Raw genomic sequence first — 17,367 nt, 5'->3', positions numbered from 1 at the left:
GTTGAAAAGTTATCAATTATGAAGCACATATTGCATATAAGTGATTACTTATTACTCCAAAGCAAAACTAATTAGTTACGTTATGTTCTCTTACGCTGTCCAGCTATGTCAAGGTGCCTTTAAACAACTCCACAGTCTCCACACTGACATGTCTCCTCTTCTCGAGGTCTGTCCGTGATGTAGACTTACCAGTGGCTAATGTTAACAAGCTAACTAAGGACACATTGCATGTAAATAAGACAACTTTGGAGTTGCAGGTAGTCACATTTATCCTCATTTGGTAACCGCCTCCCCACACCTCCAGCTCCTTTGTAAAGCTAACAGTTTGTCAACTGAACGCAGAGAGACCAAACTGATATCTACCCTCCATCAAACACATGGTAAGACTGCTTTCCACACACCAACACCTAATTACAATTATTAATTAATTCTTACTAAGCCACTTCAAAGTAGCTTAATAAGATGTCAGAAAAACGTAGTAGTAAGTAAGTATAACTTAACCTGAAGACTATCGCCTGGCACTAGCTTTGTCTGCCTTTCATTGAAACCTATTGGCTGTTGCTAATAGGTGAGTATTACTGTAAGACTGACAGAGGCCAGTGAGTGGTCAGGGAGGAGTCTTTTCATTTCACTGGAAGCAACATCTCTTGAAACATTCATGTGGGAACTGATAAGAGGGTGTGACTGGCCTCCAAACAAACGTTGTGCTGTATGTTGGGGATCTTATCTGTAAGAAACCTTACTGTCAAACGCTCAAAAAGCAGAAAAGCCTCGGGGGTACATAACAAAAGGGAGCATTATTGCAGAGAGAAGTAGTCAGTGGTTGCACCTCAGCTACTAGTTATACCTGCTTATCTGCTAGCTGCATCACATATTTTTGAAAAGTTTGATATGGAGGAAAAAACACAGAAAGGGGATGACAGCAGACCAAAAGCTCAAAATGGATTTCAAACTATAGTTGTGCGTGAGTTTGAGCCTGCGGATAAACTGCAGGTACAGCGGATCTTTTCTGAAGGGCTGATGGAGATGATACCAGATACTGCCTTCAGAGGCTTGACCCATCACCCCGAGAGTCTGCTGCTCTATTCTGCTATGACAGGTAAGATAACCACATAAGTTACTTATTTCTGTGATTGTTTCTGCAGTTTATAAAAATGTGTTTGGTGGTATATACAAAAACCTTTCTTTGAAAGTTTCATGACTGCTGCAAAAAGGCATTTTTACTTTTCTGTTTATTATAATCCTTGTGCTTTCTCTCCTTATGTTGCCAAATTTTATAATATAGTCTTTTTCAATTTTCTTTCTTATTCAGTTTTACATGGTAGTTTTCTGTATTCAATTATATTTTCTCTTGTGAAAGCTATCTGCAGACCTTAATTGTCTTCTATACTGCAGTTATGAAGAAAGTTAAAAGTAGTTCAACTGCATATTTTGTTCATATTCACATATCCATCCATATCTTTCCTCTGGCAGCTGTATGTTTTGTCATCACCATGTGTTGGTGGGTGATAGGACTCCTCCCTGCCATGGTGCTGTGTGGGCGCTACTTCTATAGCAGACGTGTGATCCATGGTTACCTAGAGCAAGCCATGAGCAGAGACATGGGTGACATTGAAGAGTTTTACATGAAATCCCCAGGTATTTACTGGAATTTAATTTAATTTCCATATGCAGTATGTACAGAAAAATGATCTGCTTCCACTATTTTCAACTGACGTAGATTAATTCTGTGATTAAGCATGCCAATGGATAAGAATGGCTCTCCGAACATAAAGTTGGGGCGACCTTGCACAAGTAGAACTGCAAAAACCCAAAATGTAGACTGAGTCAGTTTGAGCAGGAGCAATACAGTATATGTTCATGGCCACTATTCCAGTTTTTTACATATCAAATGAAGATCACAAACTTATTGTAACAATAAGATTTTCTATTTTGTTAAATAACAATAGAATTACCTGGATTTAGAAGTTCGGGTTCACAGAGTAATCTTTCTGCACAATTTCTGAGTACAGATATAATCAGTTTTAGGCCTTAAATTACATGCAAGAGGGAAAATAATATTTTTTTTCTGATTAATATGAAAATTGTTGACCTAACATGTAAATAAAAACAAGCCTTTCATCTGCAGGCCTTGTTGGCCAAAAAAAGCGCTGGCAGATAAGTAGACCAAAACATAATTAAAGATTCCCTACAGACATATTTTAGGACATATAAAAATCATCTGCTTAGAATAATAAATTGTGTCTGACATGTTTTTCCACAAAAATCATTCAGTTACTGTGTTAAAAATCTTTAAAATGGCCTCTTTCCTTCTTCCTCATTAAAACTCCAAAATCTATAAATATCCAAATATGTTTAATTTCAAAAGTTTAACTGCTAGACATGAGATGTCTCCTTCCTCACTGTAAAATCCATTCTCAGTATTTGTGCACTGGAGGCTTCAAGTTTCTACATCAAACTTGTGTAAGTTGTAAATTCTGACTACATTTTCCCTCAAACTATGATGTTCATAGGTAGATGCCTTAGGAGCTCAGATTTTCGGTGAGCACAGAGAAGAGATTTCTCCCTTCAGCAGATGAATGTGAAAACAGCCTTCTAGTGTCAAACTCTGCACAAATATCATTCTGCACAATGAACGTCAAACATCCAACTGAATGAACAAGAAAAAATAATAAGAACTACTTTTGAGTGGAAGGGGAATTTAAAGATGTAAAATAAGATACAGTTTAGCTCTACTTTGTCCACAATTGTTGCACCCTTGGACAAAGAACCTTTTGAGTGATTGTCCATTGCATGATAAATACTTGGAAGATTAAGTCACACAAAGTCAGCACATTTACTGCTGAAACTCAAAAATTTATTGGGAAGACTCTCCAGAGGCATAATGTCTGAAAACTGCAGTACTGATCACTGTATGAAAGATACTAAAGTGCAGCAGGCGCTGTGATATATTTTTTTTCTTTCCTTAACACAATTTTCATGCAACATTGATCTGGAGGTTATTCTTATCACTAGGAAAAATGTAACAACTTCATGACAGAGGAAATACTATCCCCGCTGAAACAGGATGTTGTCCATGTTCCAAGATTGTTTGTTGTAATAATAAGAATGGGTTGGCTGGGGAGGCCAATTATCTTTTGTTACTTTGACTGTGTGAAAAAAAGAGAAATGAATTGTGTTTTAAAATGAATGATTTGCTTTTATTCACTGCATTTTCTCATCCTTTATTCGTCATGTTTGTGTTGTGTCCTTGCCCTCCACCTCAGACTCCCGTCTGTGGGTAGCAGTGCTGGAAGGCAAAGTGGTGGGTGTTGTAGCAGCAGTCAGTCAGCAGAAGCCAAGAGGTTCTGTCGAGCTACAGCGGATGTCAGTTGACCGCAGTTGTCGGCGGTGCGGAGTTGGCGTGGCGCTGGGACGTAAAGTTCTGGAGTTTGCTGTCACTCACAGATACTCCACTGTCATCCTGGGAACTACAGCATATACGCCCGCTGCTCACCAGCTCTACCAGCGTCTGGGCTTCCGCTGTGTGGGGGTCACAAATGGGTACGTCACACCTGGTGCAAGATGGTCCTTACTGGAACGAGTTTTCTACAGGGTCTGCCATCATCACTACAGCCTGGATGTGCAAAATATCACTTCAAATTGACAACACTGACCTTATAGTGGGAGTGCAGACAGCTGAACTGAAATGAATCTTTGAGACTGTCCTCACCAGAATCATCTGTCATTTGTTAATGTACTTAAAATGACATGCTTACATTTTCCATTCAAGCAACTTTTTGTTACCATGCAAATGATGACCATCCTCTCTCAGTAGCATGATGTCATAGCACTACTAAACCTGTTAGAAGGGAGGTGAAGGTGGCTGACTTTGAAGACCGGGATTCACCTCCATTTCCTGCCTAACAGTCTTTCTTTTTCAATATTTTTTTTATTCCACTGAGTATTGTCAACACAATCACGAGACATTAATGGCACAGACAGTTTCTTGGTGAGAAAATGCAGCATTCTTCAATAAAACAATAATACAATATGAAGGAAGAATCTGATGGCAGGTGGGACCAAAACAAGCACATGAAGAAGGAGAGGTAGGAAAAGGAGGGAAGAACAACAACAAAAAACAACAGATTATCCCAAAGAATGAATGAATTCTTCAATACTCCATGACATCTTAATTGAACACACAAGTAAAGAAGTACGCAGTACAAATAAATGAAATGAAAATGAATTCCTTCATCTTACCAAGATATCAATAATTTACTGTCAGTGTTTTACACTCAGGCGTTTTACAATGAATGAAATGGAAACAACAAAGGTGATGTTTAAGTCGAAAACAGTTTCTTTTAACTGTGACTATTAAAAGGCTCAAATTAATGCTTTTATGGGTTGTTTTGAAAGGACATTGACAAATTATCTTTCCCTGCTGATACTTGTTCTACATGACAATGTGCTTCATAAAGGTCACTTTGCAATGACAACAATATTTTGTTGTTTAAGGCTGATGACTTGTTGGAATTTTTCATTTGATATTCTATGTGCGGACAGAATGTGTGACTTTTTAAAGAGACAATACTTAATTTCAATGTCTTTTGAATTGTACAGTCTCAGTTATTATCCAGCTGACTATAGGTCAGTACTGACTATCCCATTTGAAATGCCTTGATATAAACTTAATATGAACATGTAATATACAAATATATATATGGTATTGTCTGTGGTTGTACTAGCAGGTATTTAAGTAATGAATCATTTAAAAATGGATCAATCTCATTTGCATGGCTTAGCCCTGTGGGTCTTTATATTTTTAGCCTTTTCTCTGGAGTCTGTCAGTGTAACATTCAAATGAACCAAATATATATATTTTTTAAAATCTCTGGGCGAACAACAATGCAGCTTTCTGCACACACCTTGGAGCGGTCATTTCTGTGCGTTCATGATTCTCTGGCTCTTTTTGAGATCTTAACTGATCGTGACAACCCAGCTGCTCAGACAAGATAATAGAAGGGTGCTGCAGTTGATCCCCGCTCTGTCAGCACTCCTCACTTCCTCTTATTTTCTTTTCAGTTGACTTACTAAATGGTAAGACATGTTGGCTCAGTGCTGTTGGAAGCTGCCATCAAAGATTTTTGTCAAATATTGTTAGGTTGATTTTATTTATCTGTCATAAAATAAATGAGCATTAATGAACATAAAATGAAATTAAACCGTTTACTTGTTATGTGTGCTAACTATTAGCACCCTAACAGCCATGGTTTAGTGCAGCATTTCTCAACCTTTTTTCAGTCATGGCACCCTTTAAAAATATGTAAAATCTCAAAACAGAGAGAGAGAGAGGGAGACAGAGATAAATGTGACTTACTATCAATGGGAAACCTGAGCCTGGGATGATACACACAACCGCCCTGTTCTGGCAGGAATGGATAAGAGGCAGACAGAGCTCCTGCTCCACAGCCCTCAGTTGCTCCCTGTACTTGTTCTTGATGTAAGTTCGGCTTGAAAAGCTCAGTTCGCACAAATATGTCGTGGAGAAGGGTAGCAGAATTGCAATGGCTCTACTTGAAACTACTGGGTACTCCCTCTCCAGTGATATCCAAAACATGTCCAAAGCCGTGTCTTGAAAATTCATGTTTAATGTGCGATCTTCCCTGATCTCTGCCAGTTGCTCCCGTGCCATCAGTGGCAAGTCTTTTGAGCTTTCCAGTGCACATAAATTCCAAGGGTCATGGAACCAGTCAAACTTCGCAAAAGGCTCAGATGGAAAATAATGGTTAAATCTCTACGCAAGAAGAGATAACGACAGAAAATGTGGTGCTGTTTGAATGTTCACTGCACAAGAGAAACATTTCAAGCCTACACTGTTCTACAAAGGTACACCAGAGTGTGAGAAGATTTTCTTTGCCTTGCATTTTAATGTTGAGTTCAGTTTGAGTTATGCGCCCATCATGTATCTGCAATCAATTCCACATATGCAGAATTCTTTTCTATCAGGATCATTCTGAGTTCTTCTTTCAACTCGTACAGTTAATTAACAGAAATTAACAATATTCACCGCTCTGTCCAGTACATCTGATTTTGGCAGCGTCTTTGCAACCAGTGCCTCTCCGTGAAGGAAGCAGTGAGTGCTTCACACGTTCGGGTTTTGCGCTCTGACCCTGCTGATGAAACCCTTGGCACTGCCCATCACATCATACGGTTCTTCCAGCTCAGTCCCCCCTCTTCAAGATACACAGTTGTCACATGATAAATCTCCTCTGCGGTTGTTTTGTTAGGCATTGCTTTGCAAAATAAAAAATCCTCTCTGATATGGTCCCCATCTACAAGGAAAACATTTGCCAATAGCCAATGATCATGCCCATTGACCTCTGTTGATTCATTGCATAATTTCGCAATGGATGTGATTTTTTCAAAAACCATGTCCTCAATGCCTGCAGACATGTCATTGATTTGCCTTCCAATGGTACAGTCCAACAGCGGAACCGTTGCAATTTCTTTTGCTGCTTGTGGGCCTAGCATTTTGTTAACAGCTGCTGTGCACGCTGGCAATATGGCCGTCTCAGCAGTCCTGTGTGGCTTCTTAACCTTCATCATCACTTGCTCTTGTAAGTTGTGTTGACTTTTCAAACAAATAAAATACTCTGCATCCTTGTTGGCTAGGGACAGATGAGTTGTTGTCAGGGGAAGTTTGCCTGGAACCATTGCTTGATTTGACAATTTCATACCACATACCAGGCACAGAGGAAGAGGGCATGATGGATCCCCAGTAAATTATTTCACATTGCTACAAACAAGTCCGAGGTCTGTGCACATCTAATGGATTAAATATAGGCATTTCTTATTTTGCTCTAGTAAATTCTGTTAAATTTAAGAACAAAAGTACAAAAGTGAAAATGAGTAGAGGGTCACAGCCTGCATGTGTGTTTCCTGACAATGTTCAGCTCGGTTGTGTCATATAACTGATTTGCTGTATCAACTACAGCATGTGACATTTACACAGGAACTCGACTAAGCATGAGTTGCTGAAATTTTGATAGGTTGCTGATCAAAGTTTTTCCCACATCCACACACTTGTGACAAGTAATGTGATTCTGATTTGTTCCTGCAGCGACCTAAATGTTTAAATTCAGAGCTAAAACGTAACCTTCAGCTGCACCTACACAAATGTTAAAGAAGGGTTCACAATTTTTCAAGTCTGTCTTAAAATAACAGTCAGGTGCCAAAATGAACACTGAAACAGATTTTTCTTGTCATAATCATTCCTCCTGTTCAACCAGACCATTAGAAGATGTAAGTGATGGGGGACAAAATCCGCAATCCTCCTTCTGTGCCAAAAAAAAAAAGAAAGTTTATCTGAAACTAATATGAAGCTTAATTCATCCTAATGTGTCAGCATGTGTCCTAATCTTTCAACGTTACAGTCTTTTTAGTGCCAGAGTTCCTCTTTTTGTTAGTATACTTCCACTGCAGCTCAACAGGGAAACACTCCCCGAGGAAACACAAAGAAGAAGAATTTGATGCTAAAAAGACTGTAAATGTGGCAGATATCCACTTGATATGATTAACTCAGACTGATGAAGCCTCATATAAGCTTCACATCAACTTTTAAATACAATTTTGCACAAAACAACTGTGTTGACACACTGTGGATTTTGGCCCCATTGCTTACATTGTAAGTGCATTATGAAGGGAATCTTTTAGTAGCCAGTATGAACAGGAGGAATAATTATAGTGTTCATATGGACACCTAACTGTTGTTTTAAGACACACTCGAAAAATTGTGAACCTGTCCTTTAAGAGCCATTAGTCAACATGGGAATAGAATAGGTCCAGAAAAGTGAGCTCAATAGAAATATGAGCACTGAGAGTACTGTATATGCAATGTGTAACAATAAGAGTGATGGGGGAGGACACTGCGTCATGCATAAAGTTGTATGAAGATATTCATTAAGTTCAGACGAATGTGAAAAAAACCCAAACAAATCTCCATACCAAATTAACACTCTACAGTCTCATATAATCTCTGTCTGGTGTTAAAAGTACACACAGTGTATTAATGATGATCACAGTATGAAGAAACAGAGTCTACACAAAGTGGATTTACTGGCATTCTGACTAATATTTAAGTAGAATCTAACATAGCTAGAAGAAAACTTGAGTAAACAACTTTCACAGTATGATGACATGAAAACTGCATGTTCAGCGTTTCTGTGTTTTGTGAAATCTGTTCATGTCAGCATATGGTTTGTGTTGTGAAATGGACACATACACAAGTTCCGCTGATCTATGCAGAATTCAGTTAGCACCAAACGAAAGCTTTATTTCCTATGATCTCAAACACAGCACCACAGATGGTTGTCATGCTCTTATGGCCTGAGAGGAGGTGTTTATTCAGATCAGACACAGAAATTTATTTCACAGATAAGTTTATCTTGTCTGGTTCAAAATATTGTTATGATGATTATAAAACTAATAAAAAAGAAAGCAATTTCGTAGTTGTTGTTTTAATGTGATTTAATGTGTGTAGTTGATTTTTCAGGTAGTTAATTCACAGGATTAGCCAAAACATTAATTTTTGTCTGGTTATTTTATTCATAGATGTTTTCTCAAATTAACTTCAAATTTACTACATCAAAAGTTAAAAAAATGTGATTTTTTCAATATTACCCAACCCAAGATAAAAATGATACAGCAACCATCAAAATATTGTTATGACGATTATAAAACTAATAAAAAAGAAAGCAATTTCGTAGCTTATAATAGCACCACAAACTGCACCACTAGTGTTGAGATCAATCTTGGAGGGCAAAGAGTGTCCTGAGTAACACTGAGAAACCTAATACTCCTTTTTCTGACTAACTCAGGATCAGTGAGGAAGATGGGAGGCTCTCACTCCGCCTACTGACCAACCCTCGATTTCTGTTCAGTTTTAAGAAAACCATACAGGTATTTATTGTAAACGTGGCATTTCATGACACATAACTACGATGGCCCTTGCACGGTGAAGTTACTGGAAGGCAATTTATAAATTAGACTTTACTTTCAAACTAAGTTCCTTGATATTTTCTGATATTTTCAGGCTGTATTTGTCATCATCTCTTCAAGGAGAGGTAAGATTTACTTTTTTTATATCTTACATTACTAATACACTTCTTGGACTGCAAAAAGCTTAACTAATTCCTGGCACATGAATTAAATTATTATAAGCTATTAGCAACAAAGAAGCACCATTTCAGCACCTTGAGGATGTATATAGATAATTTTAATCTTGGTTATATAAAAGCATTGTGATACATTTTGCATCTTCTTTATGCAAAGATATGAACTTACTGGAAAGCATGTAAAAGAGGAACATAAATGAGAGGGAAAGGATTGAAAGGGGAGAGATTTTGTAGTAACATTATTGAAAACTAAACCTGGTGCTAGTTCTTCTTTTTTGTTTTACCATTAAGACTCTCAGGAGCAGATGCAAAGATGACTGTCGAGTACAAATCCTTTACAGTGACAAACATGGATGTCAGTGACAGTAAAACCAGCTACAAGCAACTTTTAGAGGATGGCATGCCCAACCTTCGGTTGTCAGGTAACAAACCTTAATTTCAAATAATGTTGGGTGATATTTATACAATTTATACCATGAGACAGTCAACCCAAACTGTCAACAGTCAGTTCGCTTTCCCTTCACAGAACATTTTAGCCTCAGGTGTTCATGGTTTTGCCAACAACTTTTCTTTTTTAGTTCTGTCTCTTTGTTCAGTTTCTGATTTCTCAGAGATAAATGTAAATACATCACTGACATATTACCTCTTAAAGCTTATATGGCAAACATGTTAGCAAACAATTGCCTATTTACACAGCTAACACAGAGCAACATTTGGAGTCATGTGTCTGGAAACAGTTAAACCTTAAACCTTTGACCAGCACCAAACAGTAGACAACTGTTTGTTAAAACAGTGGAGGAATTGGTGGAGACGCAGACCTAAAAGAAGAGTAAATATTGGACTGCATTGAAATTGCACCAAAAACATGCTAATGTTGCTCCATGTCTGCTAGATATGTGCCTGCCACAACAACTACAGTATAAGGTGATAAGGTGTTGTGTTTATAGCTTGTTCTTGTTGCCCCCACGGTGGTTAAAAGCATCTACTATTATTGCTGTAACTCAGTTTTCTTACCATTAAAACAGTGAGAAATTTCAAGAAGCTACTCTAAAATGTGGTTAACAAAGCTTCCAAGCAGTGTACTGGAAAAAGTGAAAAATCACTGGGACTTAAGAAGCTAAGCCGAGGTATAGCTACTTCTAAATGACACAATATATTATGAGACCATAGGAATTTGACAGTTGATTGAGATTTTGCCATAGAATTTATATTTAGGCATTTATCTTATCAGTACCGTTGGACAATGTTGCAAATCACAAGCAAGACTGACTGATTGCTGTATTGGATAAACAAAGTTGTTGTTTTAATGTGATTTAATGTGTGTAGTTGATTTTTCAGGTAGTTAATTCACAGGATAAGCCAAAACATTAATTTCTGTCTGGTTATTTTATTCATAGATGTTTTCTCAAATTAACTTCAAATTTACTACATCAAAAGTTAAAAAAATGTGATTTTTTCAATATTACCCGACCCAAGATAAAAATGATACAGCAACCATCTTAATAGGTTTGACAGGTCCTCTGACTTGTTATATGTTTTACAAATTATATATGTGATTTCTGCTGGTATATGTAATATGTTGTGTATGTATATATATATATATATAGAATCATATGCATTTCTAAATAACAATTAGTCAGCACTTTCTCTTTTAATAGATGTCCTGTTTAGCATTTTGCAATACCATTTAATGTCAAAATACAGATGAAGCATAAAACCACAAGTTCCTGAGAACTCTTAATCAATTTCAAGTCTCTGTTTCTATTCTCGCTGTCATTCAGCTTACGCGTTGAGGAACAACCCTCTCAAGGTTGCAACAGTTTGCCTCGGACTGCTGTGTGTTGTCCTTCTGGTTGGGATCATAGGTCAGAGTGTCCACTGTGAGTCTACCTTTTTGTTTTCCCTGTCAAATATTCATGTTTCATAAAGTTTCCTGATGATGGTAAAATCATTGATTCATAATTTAATTTTCATCCTCTCTGGCAGACAAAAAAGTGGAACAAGACCATCAGAACAAAATAACAGACATGAATAAAGAGAAAGACAACGTACAGGAGAACCTGAGGACGGTGCAAAAAGAGAAAAGGAATCTTGAAGCCAACCGTAATCAGTTACAGCAAAGTTTAAACTTCTTAGCAAAAAGGAAAGATCAAATACAGACCAATAACAATTTACTGATCGAGGAAAAAAAGAAACTTAAACAAGATCAAAGCCAGTTACAGACCACTAATGCTGCTTTAAGCAAAGAGTTAGAGCAGCAAAAGGCAAGTAAAGTCCAGTTACAGACTAACAACGATGCCTTGACTAAAGCCAGAGACATGTTTAAACAACAACACGATACAGTGCTTAACAGCAAAAATGAGATACAGGGCCTTTATAACTCAGCGATCAAAGAAAGGGACAATTTACAGAACAAATTCAATAATGCAACCAGATCAAGAGAGCAGCTGCAATTGAGTTACAATGCTCTGATTAAGAATGTAGAGCATTTACAGGACAGATACAACTTCTCTTCCGGTGAGAAAGACAAGCTTGCAAGCAGACACCAAAACCTAACGATGGAAAAAGACACTCTCCAGGCTACTTACAACTTACTTGTAAATGCCACAGATGTGTTGCAGGCTTCTTACAATTCCTTGATACAAGAGAAAAAAGAGCTCGAAAGCAGCTGCAAAAATGTAACTGAGGAGCGAGACCTGCTGAAAATGAAAAACAACAATTTGACTGCTGAGAGAGACCAGCTGCAGAGGGAAGTTGAGAGACTGAACACAACGATTCAAGGTAAACTGATGGAAACAGACAAAAAAGAGCATATATTAAACTCATTTCATATTGGGAAAATGTCATCTCACCTGGAAAAATGCATGTGGCCTTTTTGTCAAAATGATCCTGGACACAGCTGAAAGCAATGCCTGAATTTTGTCTTGATTAGATTTGAGAGATTAACTCTCACTCATGGATGTATTCTCTCAGTACACTAGTAAAGACACAGTTTATTTGGCTTAAAATGCCATCTGATAAAAAACAAATCCAAACCTACAGAAAACTACCTAAAAATGTTCTCTCAGTGCTTGTGAGCATGTATGCTTGTCAGTGTTTGATTATTGATCGATAAATATCTTACAATTACAGATAAGAAGTGTCCCAGTGGCTGGAGGAAGTTTGAGTTAAGCTGCTACTACACTTCCATTGAAAAGAAAACCTGGAGCCAGAGCAGAGAGTACTGTAAAAGCAAAGGAGCAGATCTGGCAATCATAAAGAGCCAAGCAGAAATGGTATGTTTATCTGTGTGCATTTTTCTATAGGCATGTATGAGCAAGTTTCACTATATAAATTTTTATTGTAAAAATACAATGAATCAGCTTCTAGAGGGCTTTTTACTGAATATTTTATATCAAAAATGGACCAACTGACTATATGTAATGTGAGAGGGATCCCTCATAGTGACGAACCCACAAAGAATTAACAGCTCCCCTCAACTCCAACTCCACAAAGCATCTTACATTTTTCTGCTCATTGTTTTGGATTTACAACTCACAACTTCACTGTTTTGGTTCAGTTTTCCGCCCTCATCAAACCTGTTTGCTGCTGTAGCAGACAGCTGTTTTCCTGTTCCTGTCATTAAAACTGAAAATGTGAAAAACTGAAAAATCTCTGAAAATGTGGTCAACAAAGCTGACAAGCACTCTACTGGAAATAATTATAGGCTAATCAAAGTCAAAAGAAGCTGAGCTTTATCTACTTCTAAAAATGCATCGCACCAAAATGAAACTGTTCAATGAAAAAAAGGTGCTCAAATGGTCAATTTATAAGTAGCCTGTTTTGCAGATTTTACAAAATTAATCCTAAATACTACAAAACATACAATAGATTTTTGATGTAGTTGATGGTATTTTTCACCTATATATAAAAATAATTCATATATTGTCTTTTTATATTTTATACTTGAACTCTTAGTTTAAGCTACAGAGTGAAACCTTTATGTCATTTGAGCCATTTTTCATATCATATCATAAAATACTGATCAGTGCAGCTTTAAGTGTATCTCCTGCATTGAAAATAAATAATAAGATGACTGTTGCCAGCAGCGGGCAACGCTGAGCAAACAGTAAATTTGTGGGCTCTTCAGCCAAAACAATGACCTGAAATAGACTAAAATGCTGTGAAACTGCAGAGCAACACCTTTCATATTCCAGGTAGCAATTTCATCCATTGTTAATATAAAATATTGATTATTGCAGCTTTAAGCTATTTTCTCCACTATACTCCAACTGTATGTATGACGTGCTAATAAAGTAAAATGTTAAATTTGATTTTTATTTTTATGCTATTTTATGCGTGAGAAACCACTACAATAGCTTCAAGTTTGTGTCTCTTCCCTCATAGACCTTCATCAATAGCTTGTATGGAAGTGAGAAAGAAGTTTGGATTGGACTGACTGATGAAGGAGTAGAAGGGCAGTGGAAATGGGTGGACGGGACCCCACTGACCACAACGTAAGAGACAAGACTCATATTGCTTTATGACCAAAATAAAATCTCTTGACAATGTTGATTTAAACCACCCAAGGATAGAGCAATATTTTTTTAAAATTTGGATGTCTCTCTCTGGATTGCAGGTTTTGGGGTTCAGGCCAGCCCAACAGCTATAATGGAAGAGACCAGGACTGTGTGGAGTTCTGGCACAGGGCAACAAAACAGGGCGACTGGAATGATGAGAACTGTAACATCGCACAAAATTGGATCTGTGAGATATAGGTTTGATAACAGTTAAAAACATAGGTTTTTGTTACAAGGAATGTACTGACAAATTGAATTTAGCAGGCAGTCCAGCTTACGCTGGTGCAGATACAGGCTAATGTAGGTTGATAGCAGCAAACCATCCTGGTAAACAACCATGATTGTTTCAAAGGAAACTGAGATTTCCATTGATATGTGTACATACTGTTGAGACAATTATGCTAGTACTATGGCTGCTTTCTGCCTCAGATTATTAGATATCCACTAATTGGCATTTTTAAAGAATGACAACTGATTAATATACAGTGTACCTATACGTAAAAAGACATTCCCTGATTATATCAAACTAACTTGCTACTGTGATTGGTTGATTAACAAATGAATACATTTTCAAAGTTGTTAGTTGTGAGTTGTACTTGCTATAGGTTCCTGTTAAGTGATGGTGAGACTGGATGGAGCTTGATTTAAAATGTGTCCTCTAACCAGTAGGTCATTTTTTTCCTGCTTTTACAGTGGTAAAAATCACTCAACAACTTGAGAGAAGTTCACACAGTGAAAGAGAGAATTGTTAATTTACTGCTGATGGCTATTTTGTACTCAGTTATCGTTGCTTGTCATTTAACTAAGAGGGTAATACTGCACACCAATAGTGTCTCACACTGATTTATGTTGACACCAGCAATAAATATACTGCATTATTTTTGTAACATTAATAATCATTCAATTTATGCTTTTACTACTGAAATGTATGGGTCAAAATACTGTATATAAATATTGTGCTCTGCTTACAATTCGATGAAATGTATTATTTCTTATTTTATATTCTTATAAAGACGTTTTAGATATTCATTCATGTACATGCATATAATGAATTAATTACAAATTGTTCATCTTGTACAACTAATGTAATGACTCACATTCATAGATTTCATCTATATGTCTATATGTGTATATGTACCTTGAACACCTGCATGAAGCCATGAATATTAGAACAATTTCTGTTCCTATTTTTCTTTGAAAAGGGTTTAAACAATGAATGTGTGTTATGCTGCATCAATCAGGAGAATAGACAGATTAAGAGAGCATTATTATAGACATGGAGGCCAAAAGAAAGTTCTGACCAATTTTGAGTCAAATCTAACCAAAAGATTACACTCAGTATAATGAACACTACACTACACTGCAATCTTTTAACTAATACACCTACAACTCAAATATGATTCACCTGTGTTTTTGCGCTTGTGTTTAAGCTATTTCAGAGTTTGCTTAGTAGCAATATCTAGTAGAGAAATCTACTGTCTATATGACCCTTTTTAGACTTTTTGGAACTGACTAATGGCAAGGGAAAGCCAGATCTATTCCTAAGAAGACAGGGGTGTAATGTTTACACCTTACTAGTATGATGGCAATTGGCTTTGCTTATACATTTTGAGTTATAGTTGACATTAAGCAAATGCAGTATTATGTGTTTGCGCCACCAGAACTTCAAGTAGAACCAGATGACATTCAGCCAGCACCAGTCAACTTTGTTTCCTCTTGTCTATTGATGTCTCATCATTTCTTTCCATCTCTGAAACATTTTGGACACACTTGTCACAAAGGGGTTCAGTGACGACATTACTGCAGTTAGAACCATAGTTCATCTTTACTCTATGGAACTTTTATAGTTTCTTTCAGCTCATTGTTTTGGTTTTCCTGAACTCCACTCTCATCAAACTTGTATTCCAGATGCAACAGGCAGCTGTTTTAATCTAAAAACCTCTGATAAACACAGTATACTCTACCTACCCAGCACCAAACTGCAGACAGACAAAGTTAGTGACTGGCTGGTGAACATAGTGGAGCATTTAGCAACTAAAGAGTCATGTAGTTTTCTGGTTTGGTGTAGTGTAAAACAGAGCTACAAGGAGAGTAAATATTCATCAAGTTGCCTCAAATGAATGCTAGTGCTGCTCCATGTTTTCTGAATGAGTATAGCAACAATTTGCTTGCATGTTCACCATAACAGCTTGAGAAGATCATACTATGTCAAGTTGTTTTTTCATTTTGCTCTTCTCCCCCCAAATGAAAGAAAATAATTTATTAATCTTAACTCATAAACAATAGTGTATGGATATTAGCCATATCAGCAATGAAAGCAGTGACAGCAGTGATGGGTGTGTAACATACAGTATGTGCTGTGGAGGCAATGAATGATTCCAAAATGAAGATAGAACATTATACAGGGTGGATGCCGGCTGAAGGGAGAAGTAAACTTATGTATCAATTTCTATTGCCTAGAGGGCCCAGGTGAGCTGGCAGCTCTCCACAGTCGAACATTTGCCACCTGGATTAAACCTGGTAAGTCCACTACAGGGAGGGACATCACATAGTTCTTTCTACTGTTCTCAAAGTTCAAGAATGAACTTCCATGATCAAAGTTTCTTTGTGCTTTTTATGTCTGACCTTTTTTCTCAGACATTGTTTACTTAGCATTTCCTCTGTGTTACAACCCTCATTCCACTCATTGGACATAGTGCTGAGGAAGCTACATTGACCTGCATTTATCTCCATTGTGCCACAGAATCAAAGTTCTACATGTTTTAAGCCCATGAGAAGTACAATCATCTAAAACATTAAATAATACAACAATACAGTGTAACAATGAGGATGAGTCTGTCATATTGTTGCTTGAATCTTCTCCATCATTTGGCACAACAGTCTCATCGCCAGAGATCCTACTCATTCCTCTCCAATCCGCCTTCACATTTGCTGAAGAGTGTGTTCTCATTACTCTCTCTGTACTGTGAGTGTTCCCTTGATTTTCTTCCTTCTTAGATCATTTTGGAAAGACAAACAGTAACTAAATATTTCACCTAATGTGCAGCATGATTCATCAGAACAGTTGATTGTTTTAGCATATTTACAACAAACCTTACCTATTAACTGCAGTGTAATAAATTGGATTATCAACACATTTAGGTTAAGATGTTAAACAAGCAACTTGTAACAGGTTTCTACCCCTGATGTTTCGAAGAGATCTGAGCTGTTGTTTGCAGTTACTGTCCTCCCAACCAGCATGATCTACCCTGCACTCAGTATGTTGCCAATATACTTTTTACCAACCATAGTTTACCAAACCAAAGAGACTGTCATCATCAGTTTACATAGACAAGTCTGCAGTTTGCTGTGAGGAGCCTGCTGTAGACTGAAGAAAAGTCAAATCCACTGACTCTGGAAATGTTTGAGGAACAAATTGCAAGTTGCCGCGCAGTGTTTTGGCAATTTTTTATCTTGTTAGTTTTTTGTTCACAAATGCATTCATTTTGTCTGATAAAAAAAGTCCTCCTCTCTGCCCCATATTAACATACTGTATTTATAATTATATCATCTCCTGAGCTTTTTCAGCTTCAAGGCCCATAAAGGCATGCAAAATGCACACAGTGAAAATACCAAATATCTTTAGGAAAATGATTTTTCATACAGTTGATTAA

The 17,367-nt window shown here is 37.1% G+C and overlaps 2 protein-coding genes across 3 annotated transcripts; both read left to right on the top strand.

Moving 5' to 3' along the window:
* Positions 1 to 664: 664 nt before the first annotated feature.
* LOC137179486 (N-acetylaspartate synthetase-like) lies at positions 665 to 8,798 on the top strand. The gene is made up of 3 exons (XM_067584171.1): positions 665 to 1,099; positions 1,474 to 1,638; positions 3,267 to 8,798. The coding sequence occupies exons 1-3, from the start codon at positions 892 to 894 to the stop codon at positions 3,644 to 3,646; spliced, it is 753 nt and encodes a 250-aa protein (XP_067440272.1). The 5' UTR covers positions 665 to 891; the 3' UTR covers positions 3,647 to 8,798.
* A 157-nt stretch (positions 8,799 to 8,955) lies between these two features.
* Positions 8,956 to 15,114, top strand: LOC137179485 (CD209 antigen-like). Of its 2 annotated transcripts, none has more exons than XM_067584169.1 (7): positions 8,956 to 9,104; positions 9,447 to 9,577; positions 10,937 to 11,035; positions 11,142 to 11,936; positions 12,288 to 12,430; positions 13,542 to 13,651; positions 13,774 to 15,114. In XM_067584169.1, exons 2-7 carry the CDS (start codon positions 9,469 to 9,471, stop codon positions 13,910 to 13,912), a joined length of 1,395 nt encoding a protein of 464 aa, XP_067440270.1. In that variant the 5' UTR covers positions 8,956 to 9,104; positions 9,447 to 9,468; the 3' UTR covers positions 13,913 to 15,114. The 2 variants fall into 2 exon arrangements, with proteins under 2 accessions (XP_067440270.1, XP_067440271.1); XM_067584170.1 differs by having other exon boundaries at positions 8,966 to 9,104; positions 9,497 to 9,577.
* Positions 15,115 to 17,367: the final 2,253 nt, after the last annotated feature.

The sequence above is a fragment of the Thunnus thynnus genome, chromosome 3 (assembly GCF_963924715.1).
Source record: "Thunnus thynnus chromosome 3, fThuThy2.1, whole genome shotgun sequence".
In the NCBI taxonomy this organism is placed as follows: domain Eukaryota; kingdom Metazoa; phylum Chordata; class Actinopteri; order Scombriformes; family Scombridae; genus Thunnus; species Thunnus thynnus.
Note: the sequence above shows the minus strand (reverse complement) of the source record. Positions and strands in the feature narration are given on the sequence as shown.

Excerpts from the sequence above, each read along its gene's own strand:
- LOC137179486 (XM_067584171.1), top strand. The coding sequence starts at position 892 with ATGGAGGAAAAAACACAGAAAGGGGATGACAGCAGACCAAAAGCTCAA. Across the intron at positions 1,100-1,473 it reads GCTCTATTCTGCTATGACAG|CTGTATGTTTTGTCATCACC; the intron begins GTAAGATAACCA and ends TTCCTCTGGCAG. Across the intron at positions 1,639-3,266 it reads GTTTTACATGAAATCCCCAG|ACTCCCGTCTGTGGGTAGCA; the intron begins GTATTTACTGGA and ends CCTCCACCTCAG.
- LOC137179485 (XM_067584169.1), top strand. The coding sequence starts at position 9,469 with ATGACTGTCGAGTACAAATCCTTTACAGTGACAAACATGGATGTCAGT. Across the intron at positions 11,036-11,141 it reads CATAGGTCAGAGTGTCCACT|ACAAAAAAGTGGAACAAGAC; the intron begins GTGAGTCTACCT and ends CCTCTCTGGCAG. Across the intron at positions 12,431-13,541 it reads TAAAGAGCCAAGCAGAAATG|ACCTTCATCAATAGCTTGTA; the intron begins GTATGTTTATCT and ends CTTCCCTCATAG.